General features: G+C 35.1%; 1 protein-coding gene and 1 pseudogene across 1 annotated transcript in view; one reads left to right on the forward strand and one right to left on the reverse strand.

The window, feature by feature from the left end:
- LOC149153998 (protein DETOXIFICATION 37-like) overlaps positions 1-7295 on the forward strand; it is a 29267-nt gene extending 21972 nt beyond the window's left edge. Inside the window, 2 exon segments of the mRNA XM_089444005.1 lie at positions 6834-6952; positions 7106-7295. Of these exon segments, the coding sequence (XP_089300131.1) occupies positions 6834-6952; positions 7106-7295 (309 nt within the window).
- A 39-nt stretch (positions 7296-7334) lies between these two features.
- On the reverse strand, positions 7335-15902 carry LOC149153999 (protein DETOXIFICATION 40-like; annotated as a pseudogene).
- Positions 15903-19555: the final 3653 nt, after the last annotated feature.

Below are 19555 nucleotides of genomic sequence, written 5' to 3' on the forward strand. Positions count from 1 at the left end.
GAAACTGGGCATATACGGAAGATGTGCGCATATACGGAAACTGGGCATATACGGAAGATTTGTGCATATACGGAAACTGGGCATATACGGAAGGTGTGTGCATATACGGAAACTGGGCATATACGGAAGATGTGCGCATATAAGGAAACTGGGCATATACGGAAGATGTGTGCATATACAGAAACTGGGCATATACGGAAGATGTGTGCATATACGGAAACTGGGCATATATGGAAACTGGGCATATACGAAAGATGTGTGCATATACGGAAACTGGGCATATACGGAAGATGTGTGCATATACTGAAGATGTGCGCATATACGGAAACTGGCCATATACGGAAGATGTGGGCATATACGGAAGATGTGTGCATATACGGAAACTGGGCATATACAGAAGATGTGCGCATATACGGAAACTGGGCATATACAGAAGATGTGTGCATATACGGAAACTGGGCATATACGGAAGATGTGTGCATATACGGAAACTGGGCATATACGGAAAGTAGAACCTGGAAGTGCGTGGATAAGGAAGATGTGCGCATATACGGAAACTGGGCATATACGGAAGATGTGTGCATATACGGAAACTGGGCATATACGCACATCTTCTGTATATGCCCAGTTTCCGTATATGCACACATCTTCCGTATATGCCCAGTTTCCGTATATGCGCACATCTTCCTTATCCACGCACTTCCCTCTTGTGCATGTTAACAAACTCATCGGGGTTTGCCTTCCGAGTTGACATGTCCCATGGGGACCGCCCGAAACGCTCCCCATTGGCCATCATTGTTGCCTGTTGGTGCTGACGTATCCCAATGCCCTTTCTCTTGACACTTTCATTTTCATGACCTCCATACCTCCCTTGGGGTCGATCTGTGGGTCGATGTGTCCAATGGAGACCGCTTGGTGATATGTGATTGGTTGTCTCCCTCCGTATATGTCAATTGTCGTGTTTGGTTATTCTACCAACTTTGGCTATGCGCTAAAGGATCCTCCATTCTTGGAAAAACTCAGTCTTGGAAAAAAATCATGTAAACAGTACTCTAAATTAAATGTACCATAAACTAAAGTTTTGAAGAGAAATGATAAAGAGCTGAACATAGTGATTTTATAATCACAGCCCTCAACGCAAATTCTAAATAAACAAATAGTCATTTCATAATTTTTATAATTTAATGTTTTGGAAAGAAATGATAAGGAATTGACAACATTGATTTTAGAATCTTAATGCAATTTTTGAATAAACAAATAGCCATTTCATAATTTAAATTATAAAGCGCTGAACATAGTGATTTTATAATCACAACCCTCAATGCAATTTTTGAATAAACAAATAGTAGTTTCATAATTTCTATAATTTAATGTTTTGGAAATTTTATAATCACAACCCTCAACGCAATTTTTGAATAAACAATAGTCGTTCCATAATTTTTATAATCTAATGTTTTGGAAAAAAATGATTAGGAGCTGAGTACAGTGATTTTACCAACCCTTGGTGATCTTTTTGAATAGGTAAATGGGTGTTTCATAAACTAGTTTCAACCGTCTATAATCAGGAACATGATGTCATTTATATCCCTACGACTGTAAGGCAATGATCAGAAATCAACTGCAAATTATCCGGACGATCACTTCGTTCCGGCGCAGACAACAGCCCAGTCTTCTACTCCTCAAGGAGTCGGTCTATGCTGGCAAGTTATAACACGGAAACCAAAATGCTGGTTATTCAAGAAAAATATATTGCGATTGCGCCATTGGGTATTAAGCATGGTAGTGCAGAAGATAAATCTATGGTTTACAAAAGTCAAGTATTTCTGTTATGTGTCTTCTCTGGCAATAATTTTAATGGGGTGCCTTCCTCTGTTTTCTTGCGGTTATGACAAGAAAATCCCCGCTGGTGGGCAATGGGATTTTTTCACTCCACACGGCTTACAGTTTTCATCGAATGAAGTAGCTATACCTCATGGTGAGACACTTTCATACTCTGTCCGAAATTATCCCCCTTATGACAAAGTGATGTATTTGATTATGGAGGCTTTTCGACAATGGAAGAATTACATTCTGGGGAAGGAAATGGTCATCCACACATACCAACGACCCCTGCATTTCATAGAGACACAAGGAAGTTGGAGAACGATCGTCATCAGAAATGCTCCACATATTTGCAACAATTCCATTTGAACATTAATTATAAGAAGGGAACAACAACAATTTTGCAAACTTCATCAGCTAACCACCGACAATGGAGCTGACCACTGTGCTTGAAACTTGTGGGAATGATACTGTGGGGTGGTCGCATATTTACAAGAGCTATCCAAAATTTGGCAACACACACCAGACACTTCTGGAAGGAAAGAAATTTCCAAAATTTCACCTCCAGGATTCATTTTTAAGCCACCTGGGACACTTTGTGTTCCTTCAAGAGAGCGTGCCAAGATGATTTGGGAGGCACACTACAGCCGGGGTGTTGGACATTTCGGGGTAGAGATAATTATGGTAGTGCTATGGAAGTATTTTTATTAGCCGAAGCTTCAACATGATGTTGGAAAGTACATGAGATGCTGCATTACTCACACTATTTCTAAAGCAAACATCAAGAAGAAAGGCTTATATACTCCTCTTCCTAGTCCTAGTTGACCTTGGGAGTCCATCTCCATGGATTACATGTCAGGCCTTCTTTCTACTAAGCATGGAAATGACTACATTTTCGTGGTCATTGACAAATTCTCTAAGATGGCCATTTTGGTGGCCTACAAGAAGAGTATCACAATAGAAGACACCACTAATCTCTTCTTTGAACGAGTGTGGGTACATTTTGGGATCCCACAGTCCATTCTCTCAGATTGGGAGAGCAGGTTCCTAAGTACATTTTGGTCAAGTCTCTGTTCGATGTTGTTTACCAAGCTCACTAAGTCCACAAATTTCCACCCCCATACTGATGGCCAAATAGAGGTTGTCAACAACAAGATCATACACATTTTGTGTATGTACAATTTGAAGCATCCAAGAACATGGGATGAAAGCCTCACCTATGTCCAACACAACTACAACATAGCTCTCTATAGCTCAACTGGTGACAACCCCTTTCAGGTGGGGTTGGGATTATAGCCACTGTGTCCAATTGATGTGGCCATACCATTTGCAACTACTTAGGCATATTCAACTCATGTCCAGTCTGAAGCTCACAGGGCTAACAACTTCATTGAGCAAATTCATCACATCCACCAACAAGTCCACGAAATCTTGGACAAAGCCAATGCTAAACACAAGTACCGTCATGATCAACATTAGGTGCCACACAAGTTCCAGGTGGGTGACCAATTTTGGTTACATTTGTAGAAGGAACGCCTTTCTTGGTCCCACCACAAGCTTCGCCTGCTACAATATAGACCTTACACCATCACTAAGGTTGTAGGGAATAATGCTTTCGAGCTCAGAATTCCACCAATCCTTAGACTGCACCCAATGTTCAATGTGGACCACCTTTGACAATACTTTCCACCATTACTACACACATATACATTGTTGAACAACTCACACCAACAGAGTTAAACCGAGACTGCATGGAAAAAGCCACAATTGATTGGATCATGGACATGGAAATCAAGAAAAATCACCAGCAGAAGATCCAATTGTATCATGTTTTCAAAGCTAACTAACTCCTACACAAAGGTAAGTGGCTTATCAGGGACCAAGTTTAGCAAAAGTTTTCCCATTTCATGAAGGCACTCAACGCAATGGGTACCATTGCTTCCTTTGGGGGGGGGATTGATCTAGGTGGATATGGGTGGCCACCCACCTATTCCACTTGGGTGACCATTGTTGTTTCCTTTCAGTTTCCTTAGTTGTAACACAACTTACTATTTTTGGAAGTTTTTTGGGTCCTAAAATTCCAGAACCATTTTGAGGGACTAAAAACCGTTTTTAGGGTAAATAGAGAGACTGAAAAAGCTCTAAATTGATTGGCTTAATTATTTTTCGGCTTCCTCTTTGCGATCCTTGAAAATAGCTATTATGATAACCAAATGGAGATTGTATCTCAAAGTTACGACCATGAGAATTTGATGTACCAATTTACTCAAACTAGGCCCACAGTTTTGGTGCTTCATCTCCTAGGGTTAGGTTTTTGGATTTTTATGGTCTTCCATTGTTTCTAAATAATAAATAGGCCTTTGAGCCTCATTGTAACATAGTTTAGAGGCATGTAGCCGCCACATCTCTTCTAAGAGATAAGCTACCATCGCTCAGACTAGTTTATTTCCATTTATGTATGTAAACATATTTCAGTTGTTTGATATTAATGAAATGAAGTTTTATTTCTACTGCATCTCTATGTTTATGTGTATATCTATATTTTGTTGCATTTCTGCATAAGTCTAGGTAACTCTTAAGCTTGAATCTTCAAATCTTGATTTTGGGACAAATCCTTTTGTCACGATCTTTGCTTCGTTCTTCCACTTCTTCTCCCTTTGTTTCCAAAGCCATTGAAAATTGTCAACACGTACCTGCAATCGTCACTAGGAGGCAATCGAAGAACAACTTTTGAGAAGAATGTTAGCTCCCTCTTGATTTTAGCCTTCTTGAATCACCTTCATCCACAATGTCATCATGATGTCATATCTTCCTTACATGAGCTCAGATCTCTATCTGCAGTGGAAACGACCAATTCAAGATTTTGTTGCCTGTTATGGCCTACAAACCCTAGATTTTCAATTTCATAATGAAATGTCAGAATCCTAGAGTCACATGCCTTTCACATATCCAACATTGTCAACAATCAATTGAGAGAGTCCAATGATGATTAGATCTTTCTAAATCAATGTAGCAATACTATTTTGTACATAAGAGCTTGGCCTTCATTTCAGTGTACAACGAATAAGTTCAACATTCTTAAACAGTAGATGGAAGATATATTTCCTATCATCAATACTTTATCTACAATAAATCCTTAGATGTCATGTGCATCCTTGATCTATCATAGTGAAGGGTTTAAAAATGAATTTATCAAGAAATCCTTAGAACTTCTACTATTGAAGAGGGGCCCAACCTTTCCTTCCAAACTCAAGATATTTGAGCCAACTAAGTGACCTTAAAAAATCATCTTTAGATGGAACATATCTTTCTTGGCATCATTACTTTCTTTACAATAAAAACTTTAATGTCTCTAGTCTTTTGTGTCCTTGAACCACCATAGTGTAGGGTTTGCAAATGACATTATCAGGAAAGCATTAGAACTTCTAAGCTTGAAGAGGGGCCCATCCTTTCCTTTTCAACTCAAGATATTTGAGCCAACTAAGTGATCTTTAAAAAATCATCTTTAGATTCTAGTAGTGTTATGAAACCAGCTCACAAAAAGATAGAAAAGATAGATCAACACCTTAGAAATAAGCGTCTTTGAGGGGGAAACCTCCTTTACATTACACAAATGAACAATTCTTCGATGATACAAATGACAAGACCTCCTTTCTATATATAGGAGTCTAAGGGGTTGTAATATAATCAGAGTCGACATAACAATAATAATGTAAGGGCACAATAATAACAATAGTGGACTTCTATGGGGCACAATAATAACAATATGGGGACTACATAGGCACAAAAATATAATAAGTGGGTTGTACTAATAACAATAAGGGGTTACATGAGTAGTATAGGGACCTAACGTGCCCCTCTCCTTCAAAAAGTGTTGTCCTCAATGCTCGAGTAATTCTTGATACTTCTATATAAAACTCTTGTCCCCCCATGTGGAATATTCAATGGGTAAGTTCTTCCACTTGATGAGATGCTCTGAAATTGATCGATTTCGTAGCTGTCGGGTTCTTGTTTTTTTTTTTTTTTTTTTTTTTTTTTTGAGAAACTTTGTGCGAAAGATTTATAGCGCAATTCTGCGATGACCTATTTTAACAAACTCACTTCCCTCTTGTGCATGTTAACAAACTCATCGGGGTTTGCCTTCCGAGTTGACATGTCCCATGGGGACCGCCCGAAACGCTCGCCATTGGCCATCATTGTTGCCTGTTGGTGCTAACGTATCCCAATGCCCTTTCTCTTGACACTTTCATTTTCATGACCTCCATACCTCCCTTGGGGTCGATCTGTGGGTCGATGTGTCCAATGGAGACCGTTTGGTGATATGTGATTGGTTGTCTCCCTCCGTATATGTCAATTGTCGTGTTTGGTTATTCTACCAACTTTGGCTATGCGCTAAAGGATCCTCCATTCTTGGAAAAACTCAGTCTTGGAAAAAAATCATGTAAACAGTACTCTAAATTAGATTTACCATAAACTAAAGTTTTGAAGAGAAATGATAAAGAGCTGAACATAGTGATTTTATAATCACAGCCCTCAACGCAAATTCTAAATAAACAAATAGTCATTTCATAATTTTTATAATTTAATGTTTTGGAAAGAAATGATAAGGAATTGACAACATTGATTTTAGAATCTTAATGCAATTTTTGAATAAACAAATAGCCATTTCATAATTTAAATTATAAAGCGCTGAACATAGTGATTTTATAATCACAACCCTCAACGCAATTTTTGAATAAACAAATAGTAGTTTCATAATTTTTATAATTTAATGTTTTGGAAATTTTATAATCACAACCCTCAACGCAATTTTTGAATAAACAATAGTCGTTTCATAATTTTTATAATCTAATGTTTTGGAAAAAAATGATTAGGAGCTGAGTACAGTGATTTTACAAACCCTTGGTGATCTTTTTGAATAGGTAAATGGGTGTTTCATAAACTAGTTTCAACCGTCTATAATCAAGAACATGATGTCATTTATATCCCTACGACTATAAGGCAATGATCAGAAATCAACTGCAAATTATCCGGACGATCACTTCGTTCCGGCGCAGACAACAGCCCAGTCTTCTACTCCTCAAGGAGTCGGTCTATGCTGGCAAGTTATAACACGGAAACCAGAATGCTGGTTATTCAAGAAAAATATATTGCGATTGCGCCATTGGGTATTAAGCATGGTAGTGCAGAGGATAAATCTATGGTTTACAAAAGTCAAGTATTTCTGTTATGTGTCTTCTCTGGCAATAATTTTAATGGGGTGCCTTCCTCTGTTTTCTTGCAGTTATGACAAGAAAATACCTGCTGGTGGGCAATGGGATTTTTTCACTCCACACGGCTTACAGTTTTCATCGAATGAAGTAGCTATACCTCATGGTCGGCCGCTGCCACCATATATGATGAAAACTGTAAGCTGTGTAGAGTCAGAAGCTCCCATTGCCCACCGGCTGGATTTTTTTGCCATAAGCACATGAGATCGGAGGAATACAGAAATATTGCGCACTTGCAAGTGGTCAACTTAATGCGTCACCCCAGCATGCCTACATACCCACATGCGCACATCTTCCGTATATGCCCAGTTTCCATATATGCACACATCTTCCGTATATGCCCAGTTTCCGTATATGCGCACATCTTTCGTATATGCCCAGTTTCCGTATATGCGCACATCTTCTGTATATGCCCAGTTTCCGTATATGCACACATCTTCCGTATATTCCCACATCTTCCGTATATGCCCAGTTTCCGTATATGTGCACATCTTCAGTATATGCACACATCTTTCGTATATGCCCAGTTTCCGTATATGCACACATCTTCCATATATGCCCAGTTTCCGTATATGCGCACATCTTCCGTATATGCCCAGTTTCCGTATATGCACACATCTTCCGTATATGCCCAGTTTCCGTATATGCACACATCTTCCGTATATGCCCAGTTTTCGTATATGCAGACATCTTCCGTATATGCCCAGTTTCCGTATATGCACACATCTTCCGTATATGCCCAGTTTCCGTATATGCGCACATCTTTCGTATATGCCCAGTTTCTGTATATGCGCACATCTTCCGTATATGCCCAGTTTCCATATATGCGCACATCTTCCGTATATGCGCACATCTTCCGTATATGCCCAGTTTTCGTATATGCGCACATCTTCCGTATATGCCCAGTTTCCGTATATATGCCTATTCATTTCACGAAAATGATCATTTGTTGTTCATCCCTTATGGATTTGGGAGTCTGGGTTTTGGCTAACACAATATATTTAGGAGCGACTTTAATATGACCCTTTTATTCTTGGCAAAAAAAGGAGATAAGCCCATGGGGCATAGAATAGACAATGATGGTGTGTACTATTAGAGATATTTGTGATGTGAAGGTCATTGGTTTGAAACTCAATGGGAAAAAATCCAATCATGTTAAGGGCTAGTGTAGCCCAAGCTAGGTGTGATCCTCGATTGATTTTGACAGATTAGATGCCCCTAGATCGCGGTTTCTCAAGCCAAAGGTTAAGCATGCAGTCATCTTAGGACTCACACAACTTAGCAAACAAAAATAAGGAAGAGATAAATTCAAAGATTAGATCCAAGAAAATATGGAAGATTTAAATAGGAAGCTAAATCTCCTTGATATAAATTATTTAAATAAGTTCACTTTGAGCAATAAGCAATCAATCCTTGGTCACATTGTTGCTTGTCTTGATCATTTCTTTATTATTGATTCCTTCTTGGAGAAAGACTTATTGTTCTCTTTCAAAATTCTCCCATGATGCAACTTACCTATCTTGTTAGAAATATAGGACAAAGGTAATTATGGTCCTCTCCCCTTCAAGTTATTCCTGATTTGGATTGGATCAAAGGGTTTCTATGATTTGATCAAACAAGTTTGGAGGCAATGGATTACAAGAATCCCAATTCACATTTGTGAGAAAAAAAGTTAAAATTTCAAAGAGGCAATAAAGACATGGGCTAAAAGACAAAAGGAAATTAGGCAAGCTTTGATTACCCAACTACAAATTAATCTGGAATCTCTTCAAAGAGTTATGGAGCATGGATTAATTACTCAAGAAATTATTATGAAAGAAAATAAAAAAATTTGAAGCCTCTCACTCTGCTTTGAAAGAAGATGAGGAATTTTGGAGGCTCAAATATTGTGACTTCTCGCTTCAAGAAGGAAATATAAATTCTAAAGTCTTTCATAATTGAGCTCAAAATTGAACTTTGAAGAACAAAATCAAAGAGATCACAATGAGAGGGAACAAAATCAATGATTTTGGACTAATCCAAGATGAGGAAATTTATCATTTTCACAAGTTCTATAGCGTGATGGACCTCACAAATGCAGACTTAAAGGAGATTATGTTGGATAATGTTTTAGAAATAATTTCGTAAGAAGATAACAATTCCTTACAAAAGGATATTACAAAGGAGGAGATCAAGAGCATACGTTTTTCTTTCAATCAAAATAAATCTTCGAGACTTAATGGCCTCTCAACCTATTTTTAGTGAAAGAGACTATTAATCCATCATCATTTGTATAGTTCGGGCCTACTTTACTCTACAGTGTATCTTACAAAGTCATTTCCAACATCTTGGTTGGAAGGCTCAAACTTCTCCTTCCAAAAATTATTTCAGAAAACATAGGATTTGTCTTTTAAAGAAAAAACTTTGACAATATTATTTTGGTTCAAGAAGCAATACATTCCATCCAAAAAAGGGGTGATAAACGAAAGTATCAAGTTAGATATTGTAAATTCCTTTGATAAAATGCACCATAGCTTTCTCTTTAAGGTATTCTCAAAATTTGGTTTTGATAGCAAATTTATTCACTGGATATCTCTATGCATTTAAGCTCCTCGGATCTTGCCATTCGTTAATGGAAAATATACTAGATTTTTCAAACTTTCAAGGGGCCTCCACCAAGGCTGCCCTATCTCCCATTTTTTATATATCATAGTTGCAGATTATCTAATTTCGAGATTGGATTTTGAGAGAAGAAGTGAAAGGCTTCTAGGAATTCAATTTGCAAGGGAAATTAAGATTATAAATTCTTCACAATTTGTAGATGACACTTTATGTATGGGAGGAGATGATACCATTATGGCCAGAAGGTTTAAGTCAATCTTAGACCATTTTTTGGAGGCCTCAAGGGGCATGATAAACTCTAGGAAATCACATATCTATTCTTTGAATATTAGTGTTAGAAAATAAATGCAGATTGCAAGGTTCTAGGATTTCAACATATGGAAACTCGGAAAGTGTTTAAATATCTTGGCATCCTTATATGCCTAAAATGACACTATGTGTAGACTTTGGTGAGTATAGTTTCAAAATTCAAATCAAAGTTTTCTCAATGGGGATCATGTTCGTTAAATTTTATTAATCGTATAGTCTTGGTTAAGGTTGTTCTTTCAACACTACCCCTCTATCAGTGTTATGCGCTCTTGGATCCTCAAAATATCATCTCTTTAGTGGCTAATTTTTTTTTTGAAATTCCTATGGGAAGGAGGTATAACCAACACTAAAATGTTTCATCTAGTAAAATGGGCCACTGTTCAACAACCTAAGCACACGAGGGGCTCAATATTAGAGATCTAGTGCTCATGAATAAAGAAATTGGAGCTAAAATTGTCCATGCTTTCTCTCCCTAAAAGATGAATGGTGGAATGTGGTGTTGTGCTCAAAATACTTCCCTTTTGGGTGTGATTCCTACTTGGTTGTCTCCCTTCTCGGATCTATAGTGTGAATTCAACTCCCATTATGAAATTAGGGATTTTTTTTGGAATCCTAATAATGGAGAAAGTATTAATATATGTGAAGAAAGGCTTATGAACAATTCTCATTTAGAAAAGGATAGAGACTCGATGTCACTCAAGAATGTATTTGTTGCAAATTGGAAATTCTCCTTCGCCGATATTTCTTCTTAGGATGGTAGAGGAAAGTGGTGTGGCAGAAAATTTGATTTCATAACCCCCCAACCTGGTCCATGTTGCTCATAAACTTTGTAATGCTCTCGCTAGATGTTCCCATTGGAGTCATGATGTTCCTAACGAACAAGGATGGGATAATTCGGTGTATACAATTTGGGATTTTATTTTCTCACGTGGTTCTCCTCCAAAATCATGTTGTTGTGAAAAAAATTGGCATCCTAATAGCCTTCCCAAGATTAATTTCTTTTGTTGGTTATTGGTGCATAAGTAGATTTTGACCACATAAAATCTTCAGAAAAAGGGAATCCATGGCCCTTCTCGATGCTAATTATGCAAGAACAGTGAAGAATATATCCAACACATTTTTTTGGAGTGCTCCTATATAAAAATTGTATGGATTACAATTATCACCCATTTGAAAAACTAACTGATATGGCCATGTTCGCTCTAATATCTCTTTTCTTCCCGGAAATTTCAATACTCAGGTCGATTCATTCAAAATCAATTTTTTTAACCAGTTTAGGAAGCCTAACACAAGTTCATTTGTTGTTAATTCTGATTAGCAAGGAGCGAATTTATTTTTAACAATACTCAAGTGCATCCTCAATTGACAACAATTAAAGCTTTGCATTTGTGCTCCTAATTGTGGGTCCAAAGTCCTTGTAAAGTATCCTCTCCTCAACTTTTGGATCCCTTGGAACTTGTTTGGCTTTCAAAGTTCTCCCTTCCAAAGGAAATCAATTTTTCCCAAGGCTGCTACAAAATCTATCACAAAAAAATGGAAACTTTGCCTCTCTTGGGAAGCCTTCAAGGATTGGAAGGCACATCTCTCAAGCTTTGTCCTTAGCTTTGACGATGCCTCAAAAAAGAATCCAATAGTGGCAAGAGGAGGAGGGGTACTCTATGGCCCCAATGGAATTAAAGCATTGAAGTAGTTATGGGGATTAGGAAAGATGACAAATAATCATGAAGAAGCCTATGGTCTTCTACAAGGCCTCCTTATAGCTAAAGAAAATAATGTCCCCTCTCTTCTAACTATTCAACACATGTTAAAAGGATGCTTTCCAAGGGATAAGATATTGGAAAATCTATTAAATCAAATTATAAAGGTCACAAAAAAAATCCCTTCAATTAATTATTTCCATGTTTTACATGAGAAAAATAAAGAAGCAAATGAATGTGCCAATGAAGGTTGCATCCTAAAGTTTGGAGAAAAGTTAGATGACTAATTAACACCGTCCTTTGTTCCTTAAGTTTCAATTCCACTGAATACCTTGTTAAGAATTATTTAAAAAGGAGGATGAAATATGTCATTAGGTTGAGGAACTAATCTTGTTGGTAACATCTTGGTTATGGACATGAATGATTCTACTAGCTCAAGTGGTCTGACTATAAATAATTCCCTAGATCTGAATAAACCTATGGATCTGGGAAATAAACCTATGGATCTCGAAAAGTACAATGTAATGAAAGATTTTATTCTCAAATAAGTTGGATGTTTTGAATTCTTTCCTTTATTTTGGGATCCTTTTGGAATGTTTTCACATCCAAATACATGTTCTTTGTCTCTTAGTTTAGCGTCCCTAAACAAAGGATAATTTCGATACAAATTATACTAGGTATCCTTGAAATATATGACAAATTTGAATTATAACCTTGATATAAAATTACGAAATTAGCAAAGAATTTGAAATCAATACAATTATTGTCATTTTTGCTAAAAAAATAATAATAAATTTTAATATTATATAGATATTTAATTAATTATAATATTATTTAACTTAATAAACTTCAAAAATTAAAATTTATAGAAATTGCTATTATCATTTTCAAAAATATAAATATAAAATACAAATATTCTCATTATTACTAAAAAAAATATGTAAATAAATTTGAATTAAGTATGATACTTAATAAAATTTAAAATTTAAAATTATAAAAACTATATTATTATTTTTCATAAATATAAATCTAATACCAAAAAAATTGTGTTTGGTAAATTAAAAAATAAATCTAAACTAAGAGGTAAATTAAAAAATAGGGGACAAGGCAGAGAATTCTCATTAGGGCATTGAAAGTGAGCGTTTTATTGAGGAAGAATGGCTCACTCATTTCACTAACTTCTATCTTGGTTCTAATGGCTAATTGAACTAGCCATGACTTGCTATGATTACACTTCTTAAAAGTACATTTTGAAACCACTTTAGAACTTAAACTAACTATTTTAAAAAATATAAATAAATAAGAAAATTATTTAATTTTTAAAACATTTAATTTTTTATTTTATAATATTTAATTTTTTAAATGAATAATAACATTATTGTTATATCAAACAATAAATATGTAAAAATAAATTGAAATAAGATTAATAAAAGATATTTTTAATTAAAAAAATTAATATATATATAAAATTTTTATTTATAATTTTAATATTTTATTTTTTTAAATTAATTTATTTAATATGAAAAATATAAATGTTTACTAGTTAGGATTAGGTGTTAATATTTTTTGATGTGAAATCATTCGTTCAATTTCTTGTCTAGATCAAAGTGTGATATATTCAACATGAAAATATAGCCCTACCAAGTTTTAAAATATATATATATATCTATATATATATATATATATATATATATATATATATATATATATATATATATATATATATATAGATATATTATAAATATAATTATTTAAAATTTATATAATTATTAAACTTACCTTCACTCCAAATCCAAATTTAAAACCCAATAAAAGACTTGTAGGAATCCCAACAATATAGTAGCAACCCACATTAATGTAAGCCACAAGAGCTTGCCATCCACAACCAACAGCTACACCTGCATGATAAGCCAAGAAACATACATCAAAGCTTCAAATATTTTGAAATTTAATCGACAAAAGTGATATTAATGGTATGTTTATTGATTTTAAAATATTTTCAAAATTTATAATTCAAATAAAATGATCAATATTTTATTATTGTGTTGTTTTTTTCCTTTTTTATTACACAAAGAACACTTATCATAAGTTGTCAAATGAGTAATGGAGACAGTGATTGTTATCCTCACATGCTGGTTAATCTGTCATCCTTATACAATCAAAATCAAACCACTTATAACTATCAGTAAAAACAACAAAATCTATATTGAAAAAAATAAACTTTTAAAACATACTCCGAACCCTTATATTGTTTTATAATAAAGCAACCTTTTATCTTTATCTCATATATATATATAAAATTAATTAAATAATTCCAATTATAAATTAAATTATGTAGAGTAATTTCAAACATAAAAGCATCCAAAACTGCCAAACCTTGTAATTTTCTCAAAATTTAATAAAAAAATATATATTTGAATAAAATTTAATTAACCTAAAAGCACGGGTTGTATGCCATTGAGAATAACTCAGACAGCTAAGAAAGGGCAAAGTTCTGCCACAGCATCCGAGACTTCCTCCCCTTCGGTAAATGCATAGCTAATGATGTTGTGTAGCAAGAGAATGGCAATGGCAAAAATAATCGAGATGATGAAAGAGATTGTCGTCACCACTATCACTGAAAATGCCGCTGCTCTGGGATTTCTTGCACCGAGCTCATTGCTTGCTCTAACACTGGACAAAACAAAATGGCAAGTATATTCGCCCAAAAAATCTTTAACAGATGCCAAAAGACTGTATTCAACATAAAATTTATGTGAAGAGGAGAAGATTGAATCATTGATCACTGACCTTGCTGCTGCGTTGAAGCCGACTGAGATCATGAACAACAATCCCAATACTGTCATACTGTACACAAAAACTTAAAGCTTTAAACAGTGAGAGGAAATTTAAAGCTTTAAACAGTAAAGAAAGAAAATGATGTAATGATAAAGTTATTAAAGATCGGTAAAGAGAATCGTGTCTGTAGATTGATCTGCACCAATTTGGTAAAGGCAATTTTGTTTTAAAATATAGAAAGAAATTTAACTAAAAAGGAAGAATACCAGATAGATAGTGAGTCCAATGCAATTTCTAGATTCTCTAGAAGACCGGCCAACAGAACCAATATCTGGAGATACCAGGTCTCCAAACTAATGTCATAGAAAACCAGTCGGTCAGTGAAATGTGAACTCAAAATAGGAATCAAGAAAATATTTAAAATGCTAGCAACGGCATAATTTATGAACCTAAATCAATAAAACCAGTAAATTTTAACCGTGAATTCAAAAGCGGAAATCAATGTTGAAAATAGCATAATTCACAAAACCTAATCAAGAAAATCAAGAAATGTTAGAAAATAACATAATTCACAACCCTGTTCAAGAAAACCAAAAAATGTGATCAATGAATGGACTCATGCTAACATAAGTAGGAAGGTGGAGTGTAAATCTTACCATAACATGATGGCCGAAGCGATAGAAAGCTTCAAGAACGACGACAGGCCGGAGAAGGCCTGAAGTGAGAAGCCTGTCCATGTGTGCTTGCATTTTGGGGTTTTTAGGATATATAAAAACTGAGCAATGACGACGATCCACCACGACAGACTCAGCACAAACGCCGCCCCGAAGATTCCCCAGCCGAGTTTGTAAATGGCGAGCCAGCTGAGCAACAGGTGGACGAATATCGTGCAGAATGATATGAAGGCGTTGGGCATGACGATGCTCTGAGCCTGCACGAACTTCTGGATCAGAAAATTGGCGGCATATGTGTATATCTGGGGAATTAGGCCGTAGACGAATATAGCGGCCGCGGTGGCTATTTCCTCCGACTCCCGCAAGAGCAATAGTAGGGACTTGGAGAAGACGTAGATGAGTGTGAGAGGTATGGCCGTCGCCATGAGAAGGACGGTGGATCGTTGCAGGTAAATGCCGAGCAGAGAAAGGCGCGAGTCAGTATTTAGGCGGGTTTCCAAATTCAAAATGAGTGATGTATGGATGGTATGCGGGCGATGGTATGACATGGGACGGCGGGTTTCCAAATTCAAAATGAGTGATGTATGGATGGTATGCGGGTGGATGAATGCGAATGAGAATTCATACGGAATCAGAATTCGTTCGCCGGAGAAATGATGCACACAGCTGACCGCCAAAGCCGATGTCAGAACCCACTTCCCAACACTGTACTTAAGGTCTCTTAAGAGTGCATTTATAATGCTATAGTCCATGAAATAGCACTTGCCCTTGGGGAGTCATGTCCGTATACAGTGAAATAGAAAAAAGGAAAGCAGAAATATCCATACCATTTATTATTTGGGTGGTCCGCGTGGTTTGTGGAAAAATGGATTTGCAGATTCGAGTTGGTAATACATGCTTATAACTGTGGACAATAAAATATGTAGCCTTGAAGGCATGCTCTGCCATTAACAGTCATGGAATCGTTATACACGGTTGTCCTCCAGTGCGTGAAGAGAGTTGAATGATCTGTCAAAACCTTTCAAGGGGCTAACATGGAGGAGCATATATTTACTCTCGAATATTTGAGAGAGATAGAATGTCATATTTACGTATAGTATATTTGAGAGAGATAGAATGTCATTTTATTTTTAATTTTTTTATTGGGTTCAAAAGTTTATTTTACACTAACTTTGTATGTGTTTTTTTAAATAAATAAAAATCAATAAATAAAAAATAAAAAATATTTTTTATATAGAAAAGTAATATTGTTTATAATAAATAAAGAAAATGTATATGCATGTTTAATTAGTGTTAATTAAAAGCATTATAAAATTTCTTATTAGGTTTCTAATCAATCAATACTTTTCCCATAATTATTTTCAATTGATAGTAGATGTCAATTGTTTGCATGTATTAGGTCTCTTGATATCTTGTGATGTTAGTATTGGGAATCCAACTACTAACATTTTCCTCAATGTCTTGATTTGATATGAAATTTCTTTTTTTTTGATCCTCATCCTCTGCCTAAGGAATTTCCCTCCTAATTTCAGGAGGGATCACATAGGAATACCAAGTTGCATAGCTCTCTACTACCACTTGAGCTCTAGGAGGTAAAGAAAATTGGGCCCTCCTACCCCACCTTCTTGAAGGATTATGTCACCTCATCATGGAGGAAAATAATATAGAAGAGTAGGACCAAAGGGAGAGCTCTAAGGATCCAAGAGATGGATAACATATATTAGAAATCCCAAAATCCTCACGAAGATATCCAAGCCTATGAACCATAGTTGGAATAGCAAAAGGAGGAGAACAATGGTTCCACCAAGCTCACAATTACAACCTGATGAAACCAAAAATGGTGACTCACAAAAGAGATTGTAAGTTGTAAGGAACTAAGCTAAGTGAAAAGAGAATATGCTAAAGGAAAATAGAACAATACATAGACCTACACAATCTAAAGATAGAAGAGAAAACAAAATAAGAACTTATAAAAGATGAAACCAACCTCAAAGGATATGATCCTAGGAGAAAGAGAATCCCGAGTCAAGGTGATGAGAAACTGAACCCACATCAAAGAGAGTCATGCAACTAGTCATGACCATGTATTCACCCTTATTACTCTCTAGGATCCCCATCTACCTAGGAAATTGACATCATACTAGAGAAAATGCTTCAAAATTTTCTTTAAGCACTCAAACTTCTAGAAGAGATAAAATAAACCCCAAGCATAAAAAGAAAATAGAAAATGAAAATAAATCTCCTGTCCTTGAATTAAACAACCCTAGATCATGTCCTCTAACCTCCATTCTTTCATACATGATTATGAGGTAACCAAAGTACATACCTCTTCACACTGCCATAAGCTCAAAAGCCATCAAATAGCTAAGGATGCTACCTAAAACTATTACTCCTATTCTTAGTGCTACAAGAGGCCACCCCATTCATATGATATGCCAATTGTATGGGACATTGTACCCCATAGATACGTCAACTATACACATGATGACTCTAGTCATGTTGAGATGTCATCTTCCATTGGGAAGAAAGGTCCTAAGAGGAAATATTCTCACAAAGTTTTTTGAGAGATTGAATTTCCATCTATAACCATGGCATATCCAAAGGAGTTTGAATGATCCAAAGGAGTTTGAATGAAATATTTTCCTTGATTGGATCATTTAATAGCTAATTTATTCCCTTGCCTTCTTGAATCATAATGCACATCGAGAGTTATGCTAATAAAAAATTCACTCTTTCCAATCCACCTTCCAACTTCCAACTATTAGGGAGATTTGACGTAGAAGAACCATTCTATAATTTCTTTGCCATTTTAATTATATTCTAAACCACTACTTGTGCCCTAAATTATAGGGCATAGAACTCCATTGAATTGCTTCTATCAAAGTTCATAAGCCTCTAATATATAAATGATTATTTTATTCTCATTACTAAATGCTCCACCAAAACTAATTGGGCTTAGCTTTCTTATTCCTAGAACTTAAATGTGAAAATCTAACTATATAAATTAATATTTGAAAATTTATCTATATAAATTAATACGTGTATTTTGAAACAATACATACATAAATTTTTTGATTAGTAAATGATAATAAGAAATATTATTACTTAAATAAATATTTAAATTCAAAATAATTTCTTCAATGAATAATTTATACAAAAATAACTAGATAAAATAATGCACTTGGTAAACTTAATTTAATTTTTCAATAGAAATAATCATCTTTAATATTCTTAATGCAAATATTTAATGAGGTTTTTCCAGATTACATGTTAAATTTTCCAAGTCACAACTTTGAAAAGGTTTTAATGGTTACACATTAAAGTTTTATGATCGCTAAAAGGTCCAACAGGGTCAAGCAAATTTGAAAAAGTCCATAAGAATTAGACGTTAATTTTTAAGGATAGTTGAAAATCCCATAAAGGGTCCAACAGGGTTAAGCCAATTTGAAAATGTCAGGGTTAAGCCAATTTGAAAATGTCTTTAAAAATAAGATGTTAAATTTTATGGGTCGTTGAAGCTCAATACAAAGGTCAAGTATTAAATGGTCCATAAATGCATTTGGGTTCAGGGATTTGGAGAAAGTTCAATTATAAAATATGGTACATTAAATGCTAAATTACGCTTCTGAGATTTGGACAAAGAGCAAATATTAAATATTTTACATGGTTCATAAATTCATTTCGGGTAAAAGGTTCAATAATGAAAATTTAAGGAGGACCCATTAGCCCATCTATATGGAATCAAAAATAATATGTGTACTTTACCAATGTTTTGACATTATAATGCCATTATCGGATTATTATTGGACTACTTATCGTCTTCTTTATTTCCATACAAATTATATTATAGACCTTCAATATTTGATTGAAGAAATTTACATAATCCATTATCTTATAGATTGTCAGGTTGACACAAACTTGAATTTCAAATCCGCCTCAAAACCTCATACTGAATTGTTGAGAACAATCCGGTCAGAGTTGCGTGTTTTTAAACTTTTAATTATACCGTTCACTTCTGAGATTTGAAGATATTGTTTGATTATTAAGTTTTTTCAACTTTTAATTACACCCTTCACTTATGAGAAGGGTAGACATTGTTTGCGGGGCATCCTGTGATAACGGCCGACCAGTCAAACTGCGTCGGGAGTCGATTACATATATTTTAATCATGCACTCCACTGTAAAGAGAAAAGGGTTAGGAATATGATTATAAGAGGCCCACATGGTTAGCTGTATGTTACTTCGGCATTATAATAAGGCTTACTGGTGAGTGTTGGCTGGTTTAGTTCGAAAATGTGGTCTATAATTGTTAGATGAGTGAGTGTAAGTTGGCCTTAGATGAGTAAATTTGGTCCCATAAGTCTAATGATTTAATGATGCTCCAAACATAATTTTTTTCGTTGAA

Source organism: Pinus tabuliformis, chromosome 9 (genome assembly GCF_031772625.1).
Source record: "Pinus tabuliformis cultivar Carrire ecotype Pingquan chromosome 9, CPIR1, whole genome shotgun sequence".
Taxonomy (NCBI): Eukaryota; Viridiplantae; Streptophyta; class Pinopsida; order Pinales; family Pinaceae; genus Pinus; species Pinus tabuliformis.